At 52.3% G+C, this 24623-nt stretch overlaps 4 protein-coding genes across 4 annotated transcripts; 2 read left to right on the forward strand and 2 right to left on the reverse strand.

Moving 5' to 3' along the window:
- The first annotated feature begins 73 nt into the window (after positions 1-73).
- On the forward strand, positions 74-727 carry LOC136189112 (cilia- and flagella-associated protein 95-like). Its single transcript, XM_065976954.1, has 5 exons — positions 74-183; positions 239-341; positions 401-522; positions 573-588; positions 707-727. The coding sequence occupies exons 1-5, from the start codon at positions 74-76 to the stop codon at positions 725-727; spliced, it is 372 nt and encodes a 123-aa protein (XP_065833026.1).
- LOC136188961 (usherin-like) lies at positions 585-17668 on the forward strand. The gene is made up of 26 exons (XM_065976784.1): positions 585-641; positions 707-773; positions 824-960; positions 1014-1101; positions 1148-1654; positions 1729-2018; positions 2070-2133; positions 2181-2451; positions 2500-2687; positions 2745-2951; positions 3006-3084; positions 3142-4490; positions 4540-4703; positions 4755-5585; positions 5640-5912; positions 5962-7341; positions 7397-7477; positions 7532-8935; positions 8995-9282; positions 9339-9905; positions 9966-16248; positions 16303-16544; positions 16597-16782; positions 16844-17199; positions 17267-17374; positions 17435-17668. The coding sequence occupies exons 3-26, from the start codon at positions 837-839 to the stop codon at positions 17534-17536; spliced, it is 15432 nt and encodes a 5143-aa protein (XP_065832856.1). The 5' UTR covers positions 585-641; positions 707-773; positions 824-836; the 3' UTR covers positions 17537-17668.
- A 372-nt stretch (positions 17669-18040) lies between these two features.
- On the reverse strand, positions 18041-22412 carry LOC136188970 (alpha-L-rhamnosidase-like). The gene is given in 14 exon segments (XM_065976797.1): positions 18041-19007; positions 19059-19352; positions 19637-19960; positions 19963-20050; positions 20052-20092; positions 20263-20401; positions 20460-20604; positions 20657-20808; positions 20860-20935; positions 20993-21123; positions 21190-21360; positions 21413-21612; positions 21683-22022; positions 22073-22412. Coding segments are annotated over 14 exon segments (3018 nt in total). The 5' UTR covers positions 22400-22412; the 3' UTR covers positions 18041-18417.
- LOC136188966 (solute carrier family 35 member F6-like) lies at positions 22406-24582 on the reverse strand. Its single transcript, XM_065976792.1, has 16 exons — positions 24453-24582; positions 24314-24399; positions 24188-24261; positions 24073-24137; positions 23961-24022; positions 23823-23902; positions 23715-23774; positions 23581-23656; positions 23430-23524; positions 23326-23370; positions 23215-23270; positions 23107-23159; positions 22994-23059; positions 22822-22944; positions 22625-22764; positions 22406-22578 (listed from the first exon to the last, which is right to left on the reverse strand). The coding sequence occupies exons 1-16, from the start codon at positions 24548-24550 to the stop codon at positions 22519-22521; spliced, it is 1239 nt and encodes a 412-aa protein (XP_065832864.1). The 5' UTR covers positions 24551-24582; the 3' UTR covers positions 22406-22518.
- Between the last annotated feature and the right edge of the window lie 41 nt (positions 24583-24623).

The following is a 24623-nucleotide window of genomic DNA, read 5'->3' on the forward strand; positions in this document are numbered from 1 at the left end:
CTGAATGAGATAGTTTCGAAGCGGATCATTGGTGGAGCGCTGACACGTGACTCGACCTCATAGCAACGGCAAGATGGACGCTTTCGATCCGACGGTGCTCCCACAGTTCGTAGAGCGCAAAGGATCGCTCTCTCTGCGCTCCGATCACATGAAATACGGACGAGCAACGCTGATATCAAACTGGCAAGTGAAAAAGCAGACCGTTTAGTAGAGACGGGAATTTTCTCTTTCTTCTTAGGCATCAGGATCGCGAATCGGAGCCAAAAGACTACGATATAGGAGCCAATTTCGACGATCGAAATCTTCACAAAGCCACCTATCATCATTTAGCCACGGACAAAGTATTTTCATCCGTTTTTTTTGACAAAGCAGAATACTGAAATTTTTTTCCTGTAAACAGGTGAAGTTCGAGACGACAACTCAGGCATCGATGGACGAAATAAAATTAAAAAAAGACTTCGAGACGAGAGACACGACGAGGAAAATGATAACAGCAGAAAACGCTCTAACCAACACACAAAGGTAAAATCATAGGATAGGGTCTATCTCTACGTCACATAGCTTTTGTATAGAGACACCGGGGCGCCTGTGCGAGGCCACGGAAGTGTTCTTCCGCGGCATCATCCTGATCACGACAAAAGGCATAGAATAGATACATATTATGATAATATAGAAGAGGTAGTTTTTATTTTTTTGTCTATGTTAGACGACTTTATACGACGCATAAGGTCGACTATAAAAATCCTTGGCCGAATTGGTCTCCTTCTTCGGAGGTTCGAGCTCTACTGTCAATAAAATCTTCTGATTGTAACAATAAGTACAGAGTCAATCTGGAAATGATGAGGAGACTTCGAAAGCGGACACTGCAAATCAACGTACATTGTCAGAATTCACGGATACAGCCAATCATCGACGTGGCGGATGGAACACGTGGCAGGACGACATTGGACAGTAATATTAGTAAGAGAAACATACATGTAATATGGAGTAAAGAGCTTGTTGTGTGTATTGAGACTTTTGCATCTCACGTGCGCGGTGCCAGGATACGCAGGCGTTGTTGTCCAACGACATCATCGAAGAGGGGGCGGTATCTTTAGTAGGGTGAGCTCACTCGCGGAGAGCTTCATATTTGCTGAACACGGACTAGGCGTGGTTTTCCTTCCTCTCGGACCGCGACGACGAATCTCCTCCCCCCGATGAGTTTTCTTCTCTTTCTCGTCGTCGCCCTCGCGACGACGGCAACGAAAGGGGGCGTCAACGCTCAAGGTCTCTTTCCAGCTCAAGTCGACTTCGCCAAAGGGAAAACGATCGTCGCGACGTCGACGTGCGGCCAACCGACGGCCGATTCGTTTTGCGAATTCTTCGCCGATTTCGCCGCTTCGTACGACAAGTGCCAAACGGCCGTCTGCAACGACACGTGCCCGTACGGCGACGACGCGCCCGTGCCGATCGATTTGATGCGAAGCGCGACGCTCGGCGCCGGCGTTCTTCGATCGAACAAACGACCGTCGTCGCCGACTTCCGTCGCGCACGCCTACTTTTTCAACGGTTCCAACGTCGCGCACGCGACGCCGTCGTCGACGCTGGGACCCTTTCGACCCGATCCGGGATTCACGTTCTCCGCTTGGATTTTCCCGCTCGGAAGTAGTCGCGGGTAAAAACGGCAGTCTCCACCCAGTTTCGGGGGTCACGTGAGGTCGCGCGAATTTTCTTTCTTTTTTTTTCTAGTGACGTCATTAGTAAGTCGAGTAGTGACGGAAAGACGCGTTTCTATGCGTGGCGCGTCTTGACGTCATCTCTGTCGTTGGATTATCGGCCGAGTGGCGTATCGTCCGGATATCGGACGGCGACTCTAGCCACGTCGGCCGTTCGAAATAATCGATGGAGTCACGTCGCCGTCACCGTCTACGAATCGAACGCCGCTTTTTTTGTGAACGGCGGATTTGTCGGCACCGTTTCGCTTCAGAACGCTATCCTTGACGGCACGGGAAATGCGCTAATAGGCCAAGTTACAAAAGGTAGGGGAGATCAGAAAAAGAGTCACAATTTTAATAACTATTATTTTATAGGAACCCGTTCGTTTTATGGGCAAATGCAGGAAGTCTACGCTTTCAATTCGGCGCTTTCTGAAAGGTTTTCCTCTCTCCCTCCGTTTGTTTTCTACGTGTGATTGACTACAGGAGTATTCAAGAGCTTTACTCCGGCTCCCTAATGGCTCTTCCGCGCTATTCGTCGTGCCGATGTCCGCCGTCTCATCCGCGCGTCGATTCGACGGACACGCTACGCTGCACGGTGTTGCCCGGGCAGACGTCGCGCCTGCCGACGTCGCGACTCAACGTCGACGCGCATCCCGTCGAATACGCCGTCGATCCGAGCGTTCAAACGCGCTGGCAATCGAAAGCGGGCACGCGAGAAGTGAACGTAACAATCGATCTGGGATTTTCAGTCCTGGTAAGAGAAAACGGCACATAATGTAAAATTTTCTTATTTTTATTATAGGTTCCATACCTGATTTTGCAGTTCTATACGCCCCGTCCTAAGGCTATGGTCTACGAAAAGTCGCTCGATGGAATTAATTTCGTTCCGCTTCAATACTACGCTGACGACTGTCAGAATTACTTCAAAATGCCTGATAACGGGCTTCTCACATCGTACTCAGCGGTCAACTGTTTGACGTCGAATTCAGCGTACGTACAAACCGATTACGTAAACTCATAAATATAAATTTTCCGTTTTTTATTTAGGCAAAGTCCCACTTCACTGGGTCTTGTGTCGTTTCGCTATCAGGATCTCGCTCGACCTCGAGCAACCGACTATGACGACGACCCAGCAGTGCGTCAGCCCGTCTACGCTTCGTACGTTCGATTTCGAATGATTGACTATTTCACGAATCAACCGGCGACAAACGAGCACCTTTTCTACGGCATAGCGTCGGCGAGAGTACTAGGAAGGCAAGAAGAGAGAGAGAAAAGGGGAATCGCGTTGCTATGAACGTTGAATTCTAGGTGCGAATGCTACGGCCATTCGTCGGAATGCTCCGAATCGGGCACGTGCATTTGCCGCCATCACACCAGCGGGAAACAGGTCAGCTGTCCCGCCATAAAATTGCGCATGCCCGAGAATCCGTCCTCCCCTCTTTAGTGCGACCAATGCGAGCCTCTTTACAACGACAAGCCGTGGACGCACGGCACGATAACCGACGCGAATCCGTGCGTCGCCTGCGAGTGCAACAATCACGCGACGACCTGCCACTACGACGCATCGATCGATTCGGCGCCGTCGAGCCGAATTCAAGGCAGCGGCGGCGTTTGCGACAATTGCCGTCACAATACGGCCGGTCCCAAGTGCGATCGATGTGCGACGACCTATTATCGACCGTCGGGGCGCCCCGTAAACGCGACTAACGCCTGCGAACCGTGCGATTGCGATTCGGCCGGCACGCTTGGCGGCGGCGACTCCGATTGCGCGAAAGACGATTCGACGCCGAACATGCTCGCCGGACAATGTTCGTGCAAGGCGTTCGTCGTCGGACGAAAGTGCGACGTTTGTCGCGACGGCTATTACGATTTGTCGTCGATACGAAGCGGCGGTTGTCGCTCTTGCGATTGTGACGTCAGCGGAACGGTGGGCGGAGCGATCACGTGTCATTCGACCACCGGGCAGTGTCCGTGTAAGACGAACGTCATGGGACTCCGATGCAATGAATGCGCGCGCGGAACTCACTCTCTTTCCGCCGCCGCGGGATCCGGATGTTTGCCGTGCGCCTGTCATTCGCTCGGTTCTTTCGCCGGCGTCGATTGCAATTCGACGACGGGGCAGTGTTCTTGCAAGACGGGCGTCGACGGAATCAATTGCGATCGTTGCGCGCCGGGATTTTTTAATTTGACGTCGTCCGGCTGCGAGCCGTGCAATTGCAATAGCGGATCCATCGATTCCGTCGCGTGCAACGCGACTACGGGACAGTGTTTATGTAAACCGAACGTCGTCGGAGTGAAGTGCGACGCGTGTCGCGACGGTTTCTATGACTTCGTCTCGGGATGCCGTTCGTGCGACTGCAACGTCGACGGCACGGCGAACGGATCCGCGTCATGCGCGTCCGTCGACGGTAAATGCACGTGCAAGAAACACGTGACCGGAGCGAAGTGCGACGCTTGCGTCGCCGATTATTATAATTTGTCGGCGTCGAATCCGGACGGGTGTCGTTCGTGCGCGTGTTCGTCGCGCGGAACGGTGACGGGGACGACGTGCGATTCGGTGACGGGTCGGTGCAAGTGCGTGGCGAATGTGATTGGGCGCGCGTGCGACGCTTGCGCCACTGGCTTCTATTTGACGAATGGACAGTGCGCAAGTTGCAACTGCCATCCGCAGGGATCGCGAGACTCTGTCTGTGATCAGGTGACCGGGCAATGCACGTGTCTCACTGGTGTAGGAATCGGTCAGAGAGCCTGCGACGGATGCGCGAGCGGGTTTTTTCAGTTCACCGGAACGAGGTAGGATTTCTATAACGCTTCGTATCGATTGTACTATTGTTTTGGGTAGCTGTACGGCGTGCCAGTGCAACGCGGCGGGAAGCGCGGGACCCAATTGCGATCAGACGACGGGAAAATGTTCCTGTAAGCAGTACGTCGAAGGCGACAAGTGCGACCAATGCAAAGCCGGTTTTACGACTCTCGCCGCCAACAATCCATTCGGCTGCAGCGCAGGTAGACAAATAAAATAAATAAATAAATAAATAAATGAATATTCGTTTCTAGCTCCTGAGGAACAAGGTCCTCCGACTCTGACGGCTCTCAATGACACGGCTGTTCGCGTCGCGTGGACGTCGCCGGAGAAACCGAACGGCATCGTCACGGAATACCAAGTCATTCGCAATTCGTCTCGTGTCGTCTTTCGCGGCGTCGCACTGAGCTACGTCGACACGGGACTCCAACCGAATTCCGTCTATACGTACAAAATTCGAGCGACGACAGCCGGCGGATCGACGGAAAGCGTAGCGCTATTTGTCAAGACTCTCCAAGGGCCGCCAGACGGCGTTTCACAGCCGGCACTCTCCGTCGTCAGTTCGACAATCGTAGCGGCAAGTTGGATTCAACCAGCCATGCCAAACGGAATCGTAACCAAGTACGAATTGGTCGACAAGACGACGAATCGAGTTCTTTTCTCCGGCTTACGTTTCTCCTTTCTTATCACCGGACTGTCGCCCTATTCCGCGTACGCGTACGCGATTCGTGCGTGTACGATTGGCGGATGCACGGAAAGTTCGTCAGCCGTCGTGTACACGCTCGAGGCGGCACCCGCGTCTCAGCCGGCGCCCGTGCTTCTCGTCGCCGATGTCGATCGTTTGACGATCGGCTGGGCGGCGCCGATGCGACCTAACGGCGTTCTCGACGAATACGTCGTATATCGGCGCGACGTTCCGTTTGTCGGCGTTGGACGCGTGATTAATCAATTCGCTGATACGAGCGTCAACGTGACGACGGTGACGGGATTGGTGCCGTTTACCGAGTACGAATTCGCCGTGGAGTCGTCCACGCGAGGCGGATCGACGAAGAGTGCGTTCGCTCGCTTCAGAACGGCGGAAAGCGGTGAGAGAGAGAGAAAAACAATTTTCTTATAATGTTTATTTTATTTCTTTTCAGTTCCGCTTGGCGTGCCGCCGCCCGTTGCCGTCGTTTTGAGTTCGTCCTCCATTCGTCTTTCGTGGTCGGAAGCGGCGACGCCGAACGGCGTCGTTTTGCGCTATCGTCTTTACGACGAAACGACGGCGACGATTTTGCACGTGGCAACGCGTCCGGGACAGTTCGTCGTTAGCGGATTGAGAGCGTTTACCGAGTACAAATTTCTCGTCGAAGTGTGCACGAGTGCGGGATGCGCGAACAGTTCGACGATCAGAAATCAAACGTTTGATGCGCGTAAGTATCATTCGGAAATAATGCGTGCGACTTGAGAGTTTTCCTATAGCGCCTGATGGTCAATCGCCGCCCGTCGTTTCGTCGGCTATTACCGCGTCTTCGGCGTCTTTTCGCTGGACGGAACCGGCCGTCCAAAACGGCCAAATCGCGTCGTATTCGCTCGAACGCAAAGCGGTTAGTTTCAGTCAAGCGAACGCCGTCGACGGACGATATTTCGAAGGCAACGGATACCTCCTCTTGTCGAGCAACGTTTTCTACGGCGGATACCAATCGTCTATCAGTCTCGAATTCAAAACGTTTAATCCCGACGCTCTTCTCGTCTATTCCGGCGACAGTTCGCAAAGGGATTTCGTCGCCATTCAATTAAACGCCGGTCGTCTTTACTTCATCTTCGATTGCGGTTCCGGTGCCGGCGTCGTACGACTGCCGAATTCGTCGCCGACGTTTTTCGACGGCGCGTGGCACACAGTCGTCGCCAGTCGACGCGGATCCGTCGGCACGTTGACCGTCGACGGCGTTTACAGCGGAAGCGGATCGTCATTCGGATCGGCGTCCGTAATCGGCGTAAATACGGGTTTCAACGTCGGCGGCTTGGCGTCGTCGTTTCGAAGCGACGCTCCGCGACCCGGCGAGTTTGCCGGTATTCCTGTAACGACAGTCGGCTTCTCCGGGGGAATTCGCGCTCTCGCGTTCGGTTCGTCGGGCGCTCCCGATTTAAGTGCGACGATTAGTGAGCGAAACGTTCGTTCGGCAGTCGACGGCGTTCCGCTTCTTTCCCAAGCTGGAATGCACTTCAAGGGCGGCGGATACGTCGTCGTCGACGCGTCGACGTCGCCGCTGGGCACGCGAAACGTCGACATTTCATTTCGCATGCGATCCGAGCAACAAAACGGAATTTTAGTCTTCGCTTTTAGCGATACGACGTCGGATTTCTTAGCGATTCTACTATGGAACGGAGAAATTCGACTGGAGTTTGACAACGGCGGCGGCGTCGCTCGCACGACGACCGATTCGAGTCGCTCCGGCGTCAATATCTGCGACGGAAATTGGCATAGCGTTCGAATTTCCAAGCGCGATCTCGGCGGCGAAATCTTTGTCGACGGTTTTTCCGTCACGGCGTCGGTCAACGCACCCGGTTCCGATTTTCATTTGAATTCGACGTCGGATATTTACGTAGGTGGTTTTGGAATTGCGGCGTCGAGAGCGGCGACGTTGGGCGTCGATTCGTCTCATTTTGGCGGCTGCATTCAGAATTTGACGATCGGCGGTCAGCGAGTCGGCACCGTGAAGGATTTGAGTTTGGTTAGTTTGGCTGGTTGTCCGGGCGTCGCTCAGACGTCTCCTCTTGCCTGTTCCGGCGGCATTCCCGCTATAATCGCGTCGGGATTAAGCCTAGCGGCCAACGACACGACCATGCAACCATTTACAGGTAAGAAAACGGGGGGAAATAGTAGTTGTCTTCATATAAGAAACTATTTTTATAGAATATTTGTATCGCGTTCGCAGTGCCAATCGTGGTGGTTCGACGACGAGCACGTGGATTAGCGTTCATTCGAGGGAAGCGGGTGAGAGAGAGAAAGAGAGAGAGAGAGAGCGTATAATAATAATTAGTCCTCTAGCTCCGTCTGGTGTTCCTAGTCCAACTGTCTTATACGAAAGCAAATCAAACAGCGTTTCGGTATCGTGGACTCATCCGACTCGATCAAACGGAATCGTCACTCAGTACCGACTTCTTTTCTATTCCTATCATCCGAACGACGTCGGCGTCGGAAATCCAACGACAGCGCCGCCTCTCGTCGCACTCATCGCCGACCCGTCGACTCTCTCCTACACGGCAATGAATCTTTCTCCGTATACGACCTATCAAGTCGTCGTCGAAGCGTCGACGAGCGCTGGATCGTCGCAGGGGCCCGCCGCTTCGTTTACGACGAGTCCGTCGCGACCGAGCGGCGTTCCGGCGCCGATCGCCGTCGTCGCGACGTCGCGTTCGCTCAACTTCACGTGGAGCGAGCCGACGCAGCCGAACGGCGTCATTCGTCTCTACGAATTACACGTCAACGGTCACAGCGTCTATGAAGACACTCAACGTCAATTCTTACTCGAACGTTTAACGCCTTTTGTCAAGTACACCGTACAATTATTTGCTTGCACGTCGTCCGGTTGCACCGGCGGTCCGACGACGTCGATTTCGACGGCTGAGGACGTTCCGAGCGGCGTTCCGGCGCCGTCTCTCGTCGCCCAAGGCGCGCAAACCGTCCTGGCGACGTGGAGCGAACCGACGGCGAAAAACGGCATTATAACGCGCTACGAACTTCATCTCGTCGCCGGATCGTCGTCCGTTGTCGTTTTCGCTGGAACGGCACGTCGGGCGACCGTTCAAGGTCTCGTCGCCGGCACGAACTATTCGTTTTTCGTCAACGCGTCGACGAGCGTCGGCAGTGCCGTCGGACCGTCGTCTTTCGTCGTGACGCTCGACGACGTCCCCGAAGGCGTTTCGCCGCCGATCGTCGTCGCCGTCGACGCGACGTCGACGCGATCGACGTGGACGGCGCCGACGAAACCGAACGGCGTCGTCGTCGAATATCGGCTTCTCGAAAACGAAAAGGAAATTTTTCGCGGACTCGCTTTCGCCTACACGTCGACGTCGCTCGAACCGTACGAAACGTACGACTACAAAGTGCAAGCGTGCACGTCGAAAGGATGCGGATCGAGCGTTCCGACGACGGTGCGAACGCTCGAGGCGCCGCCTATTGGGCAGCCCGTTCCCAACGTTACGATCGTCAATTCGACGGCTGTTTCGGTGATTTTCGGCGAGCCGACGGCACCGAACGGCGTCGTTCGTTATCGACTCTACGTTCGCGGCGAAGTTCGCACGTTTGTCGCCTTTCGTGGAGCGTCCGGAGTCGATCCGGCGGTTATCGGCGATCTTTTGCCCTTTTCCAACTACACGTTTTGGGTTGAGGTGTTGAACGGCGCTGGCTCGACGAATAGTTCCAGTACAACGGCAATGACCCATGCAGATGGTGCGTTTGTGAGAATATGCTCACACAATTTCACTAAATCGTTTTCTTTTCCCCCCTAGCTCCTTACGGTGTCGTCGCTCCCTCCGTCGTCGTTTTAAACGCCACCGCCGTACGAGTAACCTGGCAAGCGCCGGCCCGATTGAACGGTCTCCTTCGCGGTTATCATCTCGACGTGGAAGAACATCGTCTCGAAGCGAGTCCTCCGATTCGCGTCGAAGCGGGATTTGCCTTAGAAGCGACAGTGACCTCTCTTAAACCGTTCACGGTCTATAACGTGTCGCTAACGGCAACGAGTAGCGGCGGAGCGACGACGAGTCGTTCGACGCCAGTTACGACAGCCGAAGCAGGTAAAAAGAACGAAAAAAAACCCTAGTTTGAATTATTATTATTATTATTATTTTAGATCCGATTGGTTTCGATCGTCCCACGGCTGTCGTCACTTCGGCTCGTTTTGTCGTCGTCGCCTGGGATTTGCCTTCGTCTCCCAACGGCGTGATAACGAGCTATCGCGTTCTGATTGACGGTCGTCTTGACGTCGTTTTAGCTGGGCACGTGCTGACGGCGAACGTGACGAATCTGTCGCCGTTCACGCGATATTTGATCGAAGTCGAAGCGTGCAATTCGGCCGGATGTACGACGAGCGACGCGCTCAACGCGACGACGGCCGTCGCCGTCGCGCAGGGCGTCGCACTGCCGACGCTGACGTCGATTACGGCGAGATCGATTCGCGTCGAGTGGACGAAAGAGGACTTTTCGAACGGAATCGTTACGGCCTATTACATTCAGCGAAAAGTTTCCAATTCCGACGGCGAGACGATCGACGTTGCGAAATTATCGTCGTCAACGTTTCTGTACTTGGACGATTCGAAAGACTTGACGCCGTACACGACGTATTCGTATCGAATCAAAGTAGAGAATTTAGCTGGAAATGGGACGGGTGCATATGCCAATGTGACAACGAAACAAGCAGGTTCGCACGTCTCAAACGTTCTATAATAGACTACGATTTTTTGTTCCTTTTTTTCTTTAGCTCCACAAGGCGTTTCTTCTCCCGTAGCGTCGACGAGAAGTTCGTCGTCAATCGACGTCTTATGGAGTCCTCCCCAGGAGCCAAACGGAGTCGTAACCACGTACGAACTAACGCGAATCGAAGTGCCGACAAATCAAATCGTTCGACGTCTATTTCCGGGAAGTCGGCTAGCGACGACGGCGACGGGATTGATGCCCTATACGAACTACAGTTTCATTTTAGCCGCGTGTACCGTCGCCGGTTGTGCGGAGAGTCCGTCGACGTACGCTCGAACGGCTGAAGCTCTCGCAACCGGACTTTTACCGCCTACAGTGAGTCCGAGATCTTCCACGTCTCTAGTCGTTTCGTGGACGTCGCCGACGAATCCTAACGGCGTTTTACTCCGCTACGAACTGGAACGTCGAAATTTAGACAATCCATCGTCGTCATATGAAAAAGTTATTCTAATCGACAACCGAACGACGAATATCAACGATACGGCTCTCGACGTCTATCATCGATATGAATATCGAGTTAGTTTCGTCAACGGTGCCGGAGCGACGATCTCGGTGCCGTCGACGCCTCCCGTTCGAACGAATGCCGACGTTCCGCTCGCCGGACCCAATGTCACGGCGACTGTCGTCAATCACACGTCGATTGTCGTCTCGTGGACGCAGCCGGCTTTGAAGCAGCTACGCGGTCCTCTAATCGGCTATACGTTTTATTACAAGGTAATGGGATCGAAAGAGAATGCCACGGCGCGATCGGTTGGCTTGGCAACGACGCACTTCCTAAACGATCTTCAACCGAATACGGACTACGAATTCACCGTTTCGCTCGACAACGGAATTGGCGTTTCCGTCAGCGACGCTGTCGTCGCGCGAACTCTCGATGGCGCGCCGGAGGGCGTCGAACGGCCGACTCTTCGCGTTCTCAGCGCGACGCAAATCGAAGTGACCTGGTTCGAACCGACGACGCCGAACGGTCGAATCGTATCGTATTCCGTCGCGCGCGGAGGCGGAGGAGTCGTGCACAACGCGACGACGCCGTCTTCCGTCGTCGTCGACGGCTTGGAACCGTTTACGACGTATACGTTCACCGTGACGGTGTGCACTGTCTTTGACTGCGTCGCGAGTGCCGGCGCCACGGCGACGACAAGCGAAGCGACGCCGATCGGAATGGCTGCACCTACTTACGTCGTACTCAACGCTCGATCCGTCAACGTGTCGTGGATGCTTCCTAGTCGACCAAACGGCGCTATTACGTCGTACGAAGTGCGTCGCGTGCCCTACTTGCCCTGTTCGGACGTTTTACCCACTGATGATCCGTCTGCGACGCCTACAAAGGAACAGTGCACGTACGTCGAGTGTCCGCTACTCACTCACGCACGATGCGGCGCCGCGTGCTACGATCTCTCAACCGAAGTCTGTTGCGCCGACGTCGTTCATAAAATCCGCAGCGGATATTTTTGCTGCGATGCGAATTACACAACGCGCGCTCGTCCGAACGACGTCTGCTGCGACGGACGATTTCACGACGAACAATCGGGCTTCTCTTGCTGCGACGGCAATTATATCGACGTTCCGTCCGGAAGCGTTTGTTGCGACGGCGTCGCGACGAAAGGGGACGCGTGCTGCGACGGTCGCACGGCGTACGATTCGAGTCGGGAATTCTGCTGCGGCGGCGTCGTTCGTCTCGCGCACGTCAACGTCAAATGCTGCGGCGAAAGCGTCGTTCTCAAGTCGAAGATTTGCTGCGACGGATCGGCGTACGATCGCGACGACGCGAAGACGTGCTGCGGCGCCCAATACGTTCGCAACGAAACGACGCTCTGCTGCGAATCGGTGACCGGCGCGGCGATTGCGTACGCGTACGCGTCGTCGGCGGCGAAAGCGACGTCGTTCGACGCCTGTTGCGGCACGGTGCGAATCAAAACGGCGGAGGCGTGCTGCAACGAACGCGGCTACGATCCCCTCACGCACGTCTGTGCCGATCGTTCGACGCTCTTGGGAAGTGGGCAAGCGTGCGGATCCGGCGCCGTTTGTCCCGTCGCCGACGCGGCGAGCGCTTATTGCGATCGATGCGATTTCGACATCAATGCTCGTGCGTGCGGCACCGTCGACGGGAAATTCGCCTCGACGGCGTCGACTCCGACGGGAATGTCGCCGACATCCGGACCTCAGTTATGCGCCGGAAAAAGTCGTCTCGTCTTTAGCGGATTAGCGTTCTACGTCATTGATTCGACGGGACTTGAGCCGTTTAGCGAATATCGATACACGGTTGCGGCGTTGAATAACGAAGGAAATGCGACGAGTTTGCCGTCGAGCGTCGAGACCGCCGAAGCGGCACCCGACGGCGTTTCGGCGCCGTCGCTCAAGGCAATCGGTTCGACGGAAATCGAAGTGAAATGGACGGCACCGTCGCAACCGAATGGAATCGTGCGTAAATATTCGCTCTATCGCGACGACGTCGTCGTCCTACGTCAGTCGTCGGATTTCGAGTTTGACGATTCGGCTTTGGAGCCGTTTACTTCGTACGCGTACACGCTCGAAGCGTGCACGACGGCGGGATGCACGAACAGTTCGGCGTCGAGCATTTTGACGCCGGAAGACGTACCCATCGGCGTCGATGCGCCGCTAGCGACGCCACTGTCGCCCTACGCCATCCACCTCGCGTTTCGCTCGCCGCGAAAACCCAACGGGATTATCCTCGAATTTAACATATACGTCGATCGAAATTTAACGGCGATACTCGCCGGCTCGGCGAGCGAATTCAACGCCACGTCTCTGCAACCGTTTACTACGTATTCGTTTGAAATTGAAGCGTGTACGAGCGTCGGCTGCGCGCGAAGCGCTCGCGTCGCGGCGACGACGCTCGAAGCGGCGCCGCTCGGCGTCGCGCCGCCGACGCTGACCGTATTGTCGGCGACTTCGATCGACGTTCAGTGGACGGTTCCGTCGACGACGAACGGCGTCGTTCTTCGCTACGTTTTGAGTCGCGACGGCGTGCAAATTTTCAACGGAACGCGTCTCGGATTTGCGGACGTGAATTTGACTCCGAGTACGAACTACGTTTATCGAGTGACGGCGACGACGGGCGGCGGGTCGACGACGAGTGATTCGGCGGCGATTCAAACGCCGGAAGATACGCCCGAAGGTCTGGCGAAGCCTCGACTCACTGCCGTCAATTCGACGGCAATTCTCGTCGTCTGGACGTCGCCCGCGCAACCAAACGGTCAAATAATCGGCTATCGTTTATTTGTCGACGGTGCAGCGACGAATGCAGGCTTGAAAACGAGTTTGATTGTCGACGGATTTGAGCCGTTTACTCGACATGAATTTCAAGTGGAGTCGTGCAACAGTAAAGGCTGCGCGCGGAGTCAACGCGAAGTGGCGACGACTCGAGAGGCGGCACCGGAGACGCTCGACGCTCCCGTGCTCGTCGCCTTGGGTCCGACAGCGATTCGAGTCGCCTGGTCGGCGCCGGCGAAACCGAATGGAATCATAACGCGATACGAAGTTTATCGAAAGGCGACGAGCGTCGGATCGATCGAAATTCTCATCCATTCGGATAACAGTTCGATTACGAGTTTCATCAACGTTGCGTCGCAGCTGAAACCGTTTAGCGACTATCAGTACCGCGTGCGTGCCGTCAATAGTGCCGGCAGCGTCTATAGTTCGTACGCAATCGTTCGAACGGCCGAAGACGTTCCGACGGGACTCGCGACTCCGACGATTGTCGTCGACGGGCCGTCGGCCGTCAACGTCAGCTGGTCGCCGCCGTCGCAACCGAACGGATTGATTCGTCACTACGTCGTTCGCTATCGACTTTTCGTGCTCTCCGGACGGCCGCCCGTCGTCGGTGCGAACGTCTCCGGCAGCGAAATGACGACGCGCGTCGTTCGACTCGATCCCAATACGGATTACGAGTTTCAAGTGATCGCTTTTAACGGCGCTGGAAGCGTCGAAAGCGCGTGGCAATTGGCGACGACTGATGAAGGATGTCCGGAACAACTTCAACTGATTGCCGCCGTTCGGAGTGTCGACGGCACGCAGTTGATTCTCTCTTGGAATGCGCCGCTTAAACCGAACGGTAATATTCAGTTATATCGTCTTTACGCCGACACTGTGTACACTGTGTCGACGCGACGTTTCGTCTATAATCGTCTTACGCCGTTTACGGAATATCGCCTTCAGTTGGAAGCGTGCACGGCGTCGTGTTGCGCGCGCGGAATCAATCAGACTATTCGGACGGCCGAAGTAACGCCGACCGGTCAAAATGCGCCGACTTTGACGAGTCTCTCGCCGAACGAAGTCGAAATCGCGTGGCGACCGCCGAATTCGCCAAACGGCATTGTCACGACGTACGAAATCTATCGACGTCAAGTCGCCGGCAGCGGGAATCCGATCAACGCCGTGCTTCTCGTCACCCGCTTCGTCGTGGCGATCAATTCGACGTTGATCTACGTCGATCGTAATCTGTCGGCTTTTACTCGCTATCAGTACAGCGTTGTTGCCGTCAATAGCGTCGGTCGCGCTCAGAGTTCGTACGCCGACGTACAAACGGGTTCAGCGTCGCCGCTCGGTGTTCGTCCGCCGACGGTTAGGATCATTTCGGCGACGTCGGCGATCGTATCGTGGCGAGAGCCTTTGGAGCCCAACGGACTTATTTCTCTCTATACGGTGCGACGAAATGGGTCTGGAGTACACGACACACTCGCGACGACCTTTGTGGATTCTGCGCTTGAGCCTTACACCGTCTACGCGTATTCTATTGAAGCGTGCACGGCTGGCGGTTGCACGGAAAGCGCTATGTCGTTCAATGTCACGTTCGAAGCGGCTCCAGCCGCCGTTCTTCCACCGAATCTTTTCACAATCAATTCGTCGGCGATTTACGCCAACTGGACCGATCCCGATCAGCCAAACGGCATCGTAACGGAATATCTCGTCGAATACACCGGTTCCAGTCGTCGATCCGTCGGCGTCGCTCGTCAATTCGTCGCGACGAATCTCGCCCCGTATTCGCTTTACGACTTCCAACTGACGGCGTGTACAGTCGGCGGTTGTACGACGAGTTTGAAATCGACGGCTCGATCGGGTCCCGCCGCGCCGGAAGGACTCGTCGCTCCGCGGCTGCAAGTCCAAGGATCGGAGAGTATTCTCGTCAGTTGGGGGGCTCCCGCCGTACCGAACGGCGTCATCGACACGTACAGGCTAACGCGAAACGACAGCGTCGTCTACGTCGGCAAAGATACGCGTTTCCAAGACAGCGGACTCGTTCCGGGATCAAGCTACGTCTATCGTTACACGGCATCGACTGTCGGCGGCGGCGGCACGTCGACGAGTTCGGCGAGCGTTGGTCGAACGAATCCCGACGCGCCGGCCGGTCTTGTCGCCCCCGACGTCTCGCCGCTATCGTCGACTTCGGTTCGAGTTACGTGGAAAGCGCCGGCACGTCCTAACGGCGCCATCGTTCGCTACGTCGTACTTGTTGACGGCGCGCGACGTTTCAACGGCACGGCGAACGATTTCGCTCACGTCGTAATCGGCTTGTCGCCCTACTCGACGCATGATTTCCAAATTGAAGCGTGCACGGCGCGCGGATGCAGCGTCAGCGACGCGACGTCGGAGACGACTCTCGAAGCGGCGCCAATTGGTCAAAACGCTCCGTCGCTCGTCGCGACGGCACGAACCGTTTTAGCTACGTGGAGTCCGCCCGACTCGCCAAACGGCGTGATTGTTGGTTACGAATTGCGACGGCGTCTTGCCGCCGCGGATTTCCCCGACGCGTGGAATCTCATCTACGTCGGTCCGGCGACGTCGTTTCTCGACAACGATACGACATTGCGACCGTATATGCGCTACGAGTACAACGTGACGTCGTTGAACGGCGCCGGATCGGCGTCAAGTCCGCCGACGCCAATTCGACTCGAAGAGGCGACGCCGGAGGGAATCGGCGCGCCGAACGTGACGAATATCGGACCCTATTCGTTCGACGTCGTCGTTCCAGAGCCGACGTTTGCAAACGGAATCATCGTTCGCTATCGCGTTTCCGTGAACGGAACTGTCGTCGCAACCGACGTTCAGAATCGGCTTCGCGTGACGGAATTGAAACCGTTTACCGTTTTCGATATCACGGGCGACGTCTGTACGACGGCCGGCTGCGGAGCGAGTGCGTTATTGCGCGTCGTCACCGCCGAAGCGGCGCCGGACGGCCAAGGCGAGCCAATAACGGGCGCGGCGACGAGCACGAGCGTCGTTCTCACGTGGAACGAACCAAACGAGCCAAACGGAATAATAACAACGTGAGAACATGTTAGATTTTATTAGGTAAGGGTATTAGGAAGTCTTTGGCTTAGGTACAAGATTTGGAAGCGGACGTCTTGCCCGCAACCCCAGCAGCCTTTCGTCAATTCGTCGCTGTGCGCTGAAAGTGGCGAAGATCTCGTCTTTTCCGTCGTGGTCGGTTCTCCGCCGTCGCTCACCTTCACCTCCGTCAATCTAAAGCCGTATACGACCTATCAGTTCCGATTGACGGCGATGAATTCGGCCGGTTCGGCGCTGTCGCCGTGGTCCGATGCCGTCACGACGTTGACCGATCGTACGACGAGAAATTTCGTCGGTTTGTATTTTTTAATTATTTTTGTCGTCAGGTCCTCGCTACACGGGCGTTTCTCCCTCGGCGACAGTTGACGGCACTTCCGTCACCGTCGATTGGTCGCAATCGTTCGAATACAACGCGGAAGTGCGCTTTTTCTTGATCTACGAAAACAACAACGTCGTCTTTCAAGGCCCGCGACGTTTACAGTACACGCGCCACGGTCTAGCGACGGGAAAAAGTAAGCGGGGAAAAGCGGAGAAACGCGCGAGAGAACATAGACAGTGTTTTTTTTCGTTTAGAATTTACTTATCACATCAATGTGGAGACAGACGAAGGCACAGCCGCGTCTAGCCAGGTTGAAATTACGACCGGCGACTCGATTGTCACGCCAACGTCTCGTTCGTCGACGAGGACGGCGACGGAGACGGAGTCGGTTTTGTTGCCGACTACGGGCGCTAATACGGGCGACACGCCGTTCTACGAATCGGTTGGATTCATAATCGGTATCGCATTGGCTGTGATCGTCATTCTTTTCATCATCGTGGCGATTTGCATGAGACGTTCGACTCCGTCGGAGGAGCAACGTCGGAAAGGGCGAAAAACGCATCGAGCGACGCGAACGTCCGCCTATTGGGCACCCCAGCCCATTCCCTTGGTGAGACTCGACTGCGTAAATAAATGAAATTTAATTAATAGTTATTGATTCTTTTTTTCCCGAGCAGCGCGGTCCTTCTCCTGCTCCCAGTCAAACCAGGCTAATAGACTCGCCCTCATTGAAGTATGATAGAACGTTGGAATGGACCGAGGGAGTTGCGCCTTCTGAATCAGCTGTAAGATTAGAAAGAAAGCTGTCAGGTCTTTCGTAATCGAGTTCTCTTCTCTTTCTCTAGTACGACGACGCAAAGCCGATAATCATTGATTCTAGCTCAGGTTATTTTACCGACGATGTTTACGTTGCAGAGCATACGACATTTTCCGACACTCATCTGTAATTGAATTGAAAAAAGACGACGTTTTCGATGAATCGTGACTAATAATATCGTGACTATTATTTTTGGAGTGTTTTTGTTGTTGTAGAATTGATTGTAATGTGTTGAATAGAATGCAGCGATTTTTATCTTCGACACACCTGTACACGTGCGCTTGCTTTTGCCTGATGCCCGTATGTCCGGGTAGGGTAGACGACTTTTCGAGAAAAAACGAGGAAAAACCGATTACCCTACCCGGACATACGGGCCTCAGCGCAAACGTTCTTTTGTTCGCTGCCAGCGTTTTGCTCTTAATATTATTTTATTAACTAGACGTGAGAAAGCGCGCCAAGAGACGTCTAGTTAATAAAAAATATTAAGAGCAAAACGCAGGCAGCGAACAAAAGAACGTTTGCGCTGAGGCCCGTATGTCCGGGTAGGGTAAACGGAGAAAAAACCGATTACCCTACCCGAATATACGGACCACCGTATTGTTGAACGCCCGTATGTTCTCCTGAATTTCAACACTTTTTGTTTCTCTTATCAAAATATCGCAATTGTATAAACATCAAAACTAAAAATCCTATTCCTATACAAATAAATAAAGGAAAAAATTTGTTTGACTTCATAGAGTTGACATCGTGGGGACCAAGATGTTTTTTCTCAGAATCCGATCAAATTGCGCCATGCCATCACTTCTAACACCAGAAACGAGCAACCAGGCATCCATCTCTGCTGAGTAGGGTGCTTTGGTCTCGGCTCCCACGTGCCTTCACGTGAGAACGAAACATCATATGATGAGTACCCCTAATGATTCTTACCACCAAATGATCCTCTCGCTTTCAGATCACGACGAACAGCAGACTAGAAAAAAATAAAAAAAGACACACAATTGAAAAAAACTGCTACATCGAAACTTCAAAGTCATATCTTCCGGATCCAGCCTGGAAGACAATGTCGCCTTTTCCCTCGACAGCCCCCATAATTCCTGGCTGCCCTGGCTGATACTTGCCTCCCTTCCAAACGGCTTTACCACTCTCCATAACAGTGATCTTCGCCGCGTCCTCGCCGAACGTCGACATGTGAATTTCCGCCATACTATTGACGGGAATAGTCACCGAATGACTGAACATCGCACCGCCACGACACGTCACTTGAACGTCCAAATGTTTGACGATGTCAAAGCACGGATCGCCGCCAAAATCGTCATTGCTCACGTGAATCTTACAGCTCGATTTTCCCACGCAAGCTTTTTGCACAGTACTCATCGAATTCGGCGAACTGCAATTGAAAATTTGAAAGTGACCGCACGTACCGTTGGGCGTTCCGTAGGAGGCGAAGAGAACGTCGCCTATGACGCCACCCGGAGGACATTGCAGCGTCAAATCAGTGTTCTCTCCCGCCGAACCGCACACGCTTCCCGGTCGCGACCACGCCGAATAAATCTCGCCTCTATACGTCCCCACAGTCGCAGAAACGGACGTCATAGCCGTATCTAAAAAATAACAATTAAATCATTAAATATTTATTTGAATTTCCTCCTTGCCGTTCGTCAATCGCGGTTGAATTCGAATTCGATCCCATCCCAAGCCGTCGTCCGCCATATTGATGCCGGCTATGGATTGATAGTACCATGGTCCCTGTCCGCCAAACATGATGTGATTGCGCGAGCTGACGCCGTGGAATTGCGAGCCGAGCCAACTCTCCCAAAGCGTCGTCGCCTGCTGAACGACCATCCAACCCCAACTCGGACTGGTCGTCTGGGAGGCGATCGTCAGCGCCAAGTCGAAGTAACCGTTGTCAGACAGAGCGGGAAGGAGATATTTCGTACCAACAATACCTATAGAGAAAGAAGTGAAGCGACCGGGTTCAAATCCCAGCGCACGCTGATTTTTTTTTCTTTTCTTTTTTTTTAGCGGCTCCCATCTAAAGCCGCGATCACTTTAATTAAGTCGCGTTGGGTGTAAATATTCAATTGGGGACCCCCGAAAAATGACGTACGCTAAGTCTTTCCTTTATACCCAACGTAACGTAAGAACTCTTCTCTTGTGATTGGACGCTTGCCTTTGTGACATCACTCGCAATGATGTCACAAAGGCAAGTGACCAATCAAGTGTAGTGTACCTGTATTGAGATGATCTTCGATGCTGTGCGTATAAGCGACGAGATTCTCGACGACGGCGTGAAGATCGTCGGGCGGCACGACGCCGAGTACGAGCGCCAACGAATGCGTCGTCTGCGGACTGATATCATTGTCGACGTACAATTTCGACGAAGCGTTGTAGAACATTTCGTTGAACGCCGAGCGCAATTTCGTCGCCTGGGCGCGATACGTCGTCGCGTCGTCGCCCTTTCCGAGTTTCTCCGCCATATAGGCGACTAGATCGAGTTGCATGATGAAATAGAAGGACGAAACAAGAGGACTCGAGTATCGGCACCCCGTGCCGCTTTGGCGACCGAACACCAGTCGCCATAGCGACTGTACGTCAATAACCCGGATTTAGGATCGACGCGAGAGCGAAGGCTCTCAAGATGCGCCCTTGATGCCGTCGTAGTACTGACTTACGACGCGAGTGTCGTCTAAAAGAGAAAACATAAGAAAGAAAATAATAATAAAGGCCGATTCACGTGACGTAACGTGACGTAACGTAACTTCCATATATAGTAAGCGAGAGTGATGTCACGTCACAAAGGCAAGCGTCCAATCAACTTACGCTAGTGTGAATCGGCTTTATACTAAGGATTGTTACCGTAGTATTTGTGAACCCAGTAGGGAATGACGGTGTAGGCGACGTCCCACGCGGGATCGGCCGGCAAACCGCCGTGATGATACCAGGGAACGCAGTCGGGAACTTCGCCCTTTCCGCCTGTCTGATTATACACGAATAACTGCGAAAGCGAGACGATGAAAGAAAGTCCTTGTCGTTTTTTTTTCTTTTACGCTTACCTGAGTGTCGCGGATGTCTTGAATAAATTTGCTATAGCTCGCTGCCATGTCGAAATTGTATATTGTGAATTCGGCGGAGAGTTGCGCGTCTCCAAGCCAACCGCGTCGCTCTCTCTGCGGACAGTCCGTCGGAATGCTAAGGAGAAGAAGAAGAAAAAAAGTCTGATTCTTTTAGGGGGGTATTTTTACCTTATGTAGTTGAAAGACTTGCGAAACGAGTGATGTGCTGGGCGCCGTTTAGTATGTCGTAATTTTCGCTGAATACGATGCTGCTCTCCTCGTCGACAGCCGAATGCACGAAATGAGATTTGAGCGAATCGTGATTAGGTGTGCCAGGAAAGCCCGTCACCTAAAAGATAAATAATTATTTTAAAAAAACGAGAAAACCTTGTTTGTTTACCTGAACGAAACGGAATCCGTAGTAAGTGAAATAAGGCTCAAAGTCAACAGGACCTGAACTCCCATCAAAAATATATCTTCAATAGAGAATATCTCTATTGGGGAGAAGAGTTTGTGGCCAGGGGATTTCTTACATGGTACGTTCGGGAGAGTTGCCATAGCGATGCTGAATAAAACCGTCTTCGCTCATCATTTCCGCGTGTACGATGGTCAAATTGGATCCGGCTGGACCAGACTGATCCAGATGGAGAGTACAGAAGCCAGCCTCAATTAAATTAACACAATAGCAAATAGAGAAGTTTTAAAAAAATGTCGTAGTCACTGTTCTTACCACGTTTTGGCCGAAATCGAAGACAAAAACGCCCGGCGCCGGTTCAGTAATATTTAATGCACTAAACGTATTGACTTTCTTTACTGGAGGCATGATGTGCGCCGAGGGAGTTCCCGTGGGTTCCGTTGCCAAAGCGACGGCATTAGCCCACCCGTCACTATGATGATAACCCTAGAAAAAAAAAATTCCCTAATAAAATTAATCTGATTTCTTTTCTACGCACGGGCATGTCCCATCCGGGAGTGGCATTTCTTGAATCGTAAGTCTCTCCGACATAGATGTCGTCCTGGACAACGGGACCGGAAATCTGCATCCACTTCTCATTCGACTCGACCATCATCGACGTTTTATCAGCAAACTGAACAATCATCAAAAAACGCAAAGATCGACCTCCAACCTTAACGGAAGGCTGAGAAAACCATCCTAGATAAATAAATAAATAAATAAATAAATAAATAAATAGTTATTAATTAATTAATATAGATTTTCTCACCGTGACCCAGTGTCACTGCCACTGCATTGGGACCCTCTCTCAGCATATACGTCACGTCGTGAGTGTCGTACAAGAGTCGACGTTCGAATGTGGTGAAAGCGCCGAGAACTTGATCTCCGACTCGCTCCCCGTTGAGTCGGAGCTGATAATAGCCGAGACCCAATATGTAGACGTGCGCCGCTGTGACGACTTGTCCGGACGAGACGTTGAATTCGTAGCGCAGCTGATTGCCCTTTTCGCCGTCCAACCAAGTCGACTTTCCCCAATCGGAAATTCCGAAATGAAAAGAGGCCATTTCGCTGAGAGGAGAAGGAGAATTCTGGTTATCCCAATATTGCACCTGGAGGAACATCCCAATCACATAGATACTCTCGTATTTTTTCCCCTTACCGTCCAATGATATCTCGTGTTTGGCTGAAGGGGACTCTTTCCATTCATTTCCACGTTTGTCGATCGATTCGACTTGACTGTGCCCGAATCCCATAAGATCTGGTCCGGATGAAGCGGTTGCATTGCGTTTGGACTGTAGACGACGATGCGATAGGCCGTTTGCACTTGGCCGCGATCCGCGTGCGCGAGTGCCCACGAAAATCTCGGCATCGGAGCGTCGATTGCAACGGGATTGTCGAGGTATTCGACGCGGAGGCGATACGGCGCGCCGGGAGCCGTCGAAGCGACGGGAAGAAGGAGTAAAACGAGGACGAAGCTCAACTGCATGTTTTGTCACGTGATCGCGAGCACGATGCGATCGTTCAATGAATTTTCACCGTCTAACTAGTCTATCAGCCAATTCGCTAAATCTACTCGTACATGCTAACGTAGAACGCATTAAAAATTCAGTCAAGACCATCGTAGCGAGGATATGACCTGTATCTTTTCCCACTAAGCAATCCATCCTAAAGAAACGTATGTATCTACCAAAGGAAATCGTTTTTTTCTTACTTGAACAGAGGGATCTCGGCTGTCTCCTATAAGAGCGTCTCGAACTTGCTCAGTGGGAGTCATTGCCGGTTTCAAGCAAGGAAATTCCATCAGACCGTTGTACATTGCCGTGCCAATGAGCAGAAAAGCAAAGCCGTCCACTAAAGAATATACACGACGTTGGCCACACAAGACCAGTGTAAAAAACGAGAACTTACATTGAACAAAGTCCCACCAATCGCATTGCTCTCCGAACTGCTTTGCTCCCGCGTAGAAAAGAATCAGTTCGACAATCCAGACGAGAATTGTTCTCAGCGCATCAATTAGAGTACGATGAACAGCTAAATAATTATTAATTAATTAATCTTATATAAGCACAAGGGGTGGCACCAGTCAGGGATTTCGTTACGGCTAAGCCGAAATAATTGTAAAAAGCAATGGAACACAGGTAGACCACTAAACACTCATAAAATTATTAACCTTCATTTATAAAGACGTCTTACGTATCATTGCAAGCAATTTTCCAGAGCTAATCATTTGATAAAAAGCATCCAAGCTAAAATTGGAATATTCGAATAGAAATCATCATGTAGTGTCTCTTGATTTTGTACCTGTCCTCGTACGGCTTGCCGTTCGGTCGAATGTGATACATTGCTGGCAACACAGCCTGTCAAAAAAAATACTTTCAATGATTTATTGTAGCTCGTTACAAAGATACATACTCCAGTCATCAAAATAACGCCAAAAAATCCTTCCATACCCACCACCTAGCTCAAGAAGTAAACTACTTTAATTAATTAATCAATAAAAAAAGTAAATACAAAACCTGCAAGGGATGAAAGCCTCTCTTCTTCAAAAAAGTCTCCTCGATGACCATCTGAGATGCACTCACAATCTGACTGCAAACGATGAGTATGATACCTAAAAAAGGCCCCGGATTTCTTTGAGAGAGAACGCGCGCATAAGGGAGATCGAACCGAGAATTGTATGCCAACTGGATTGCACTTGTTCCTGATTAAAAACATCGGAAAGTCCGACGCAACAGAGACCGAACTGTTATAGAGATTCGAAATTGAGAGGGGCACTTATTTAATTAAAAAAGGTGACGTACTACGACAGTCGAAATGCCCATCCAATGAATGCATCTCAACTTTCGCTTGAGAAAAATCACCTGAGAAAAGTTGGTGTAAAAAAATTCGAAACGTTGCGCTTTTCTCACTGATAAAAGACCGGTGAAAATGATGATGGAACCGCGAAGCATTTGCCACACGGAAGCGTTGACGTAGACGAGCCCAATTCCTTGGGGAGAGGAAAAATAGAAGGAAAAATATTGCGACAAAGTCTCACTGTACCGTACCGGCTAGCGACGTTCCAATCAGATCGCAGCAAGTGGGAATAATAAAAATCCAATGAAAAACCCTATAGAAGAAAAAGAAATAATAAATAAATTAATAATGAAGTGTCTTTACGGTGGACGTTTCATGAGGAGACTCCGATCTCCTCCTTCGTATTCAGCATTAGTGCTCATATAACGCTATGACAAAAGTGACGTCAGAAAAAATATTTTTTAAAGTTAATTAGGACTTCTTTCTCCTTCTTTCTTCTTCTTGATTCCAAGCATCGGTGCACGGCAAAGCCAAAAAGACACAATGACTCGCCTAAACGATGATCAAAATTCGAAAATGGCTCGCAGTTCGATTGGAGTCTTACCCACGAACATGACGAGCGTTTGAAACCATGGGTGATCGAATTGGTGTACTGTTCTTTGGGCTTTCGCTGAGAAATTGTATGCGACTCTGCAGATCATGTCTCTTTTCGTTTCGAAAAGGGAGCCCCGCTTCCGGCCTACTTGCAATCGTTCTGCGCCTTTTTCGATAGCGTGTTAATGGAGCCCGTTACGAGCATGCCGAGTGCAAGAACGATCTGCAATCGTGACAGTTTTGCCATGACGGAGAAAGTCAGCCAGTCACGTGACAAGACTGCAGTGGCCCGAATGATAACTAGGCGGGCTGCTCTCACA

The sequence above is a fragment of the Oscarella lobularis genome, chromosome 7, assembly GCF_947507565.1.
Source record: "Oscarella lobularis chromosome 7, ooOscLobu1.1, whole genome shotgun sequence".
NCBI classification, from domain to species: Eukaryota; Metazoa; Porifera; class Homoscleromorpha; order Homosclerophorida; family Oscarellidae; genus Oscarella; species Oscarella lobularis.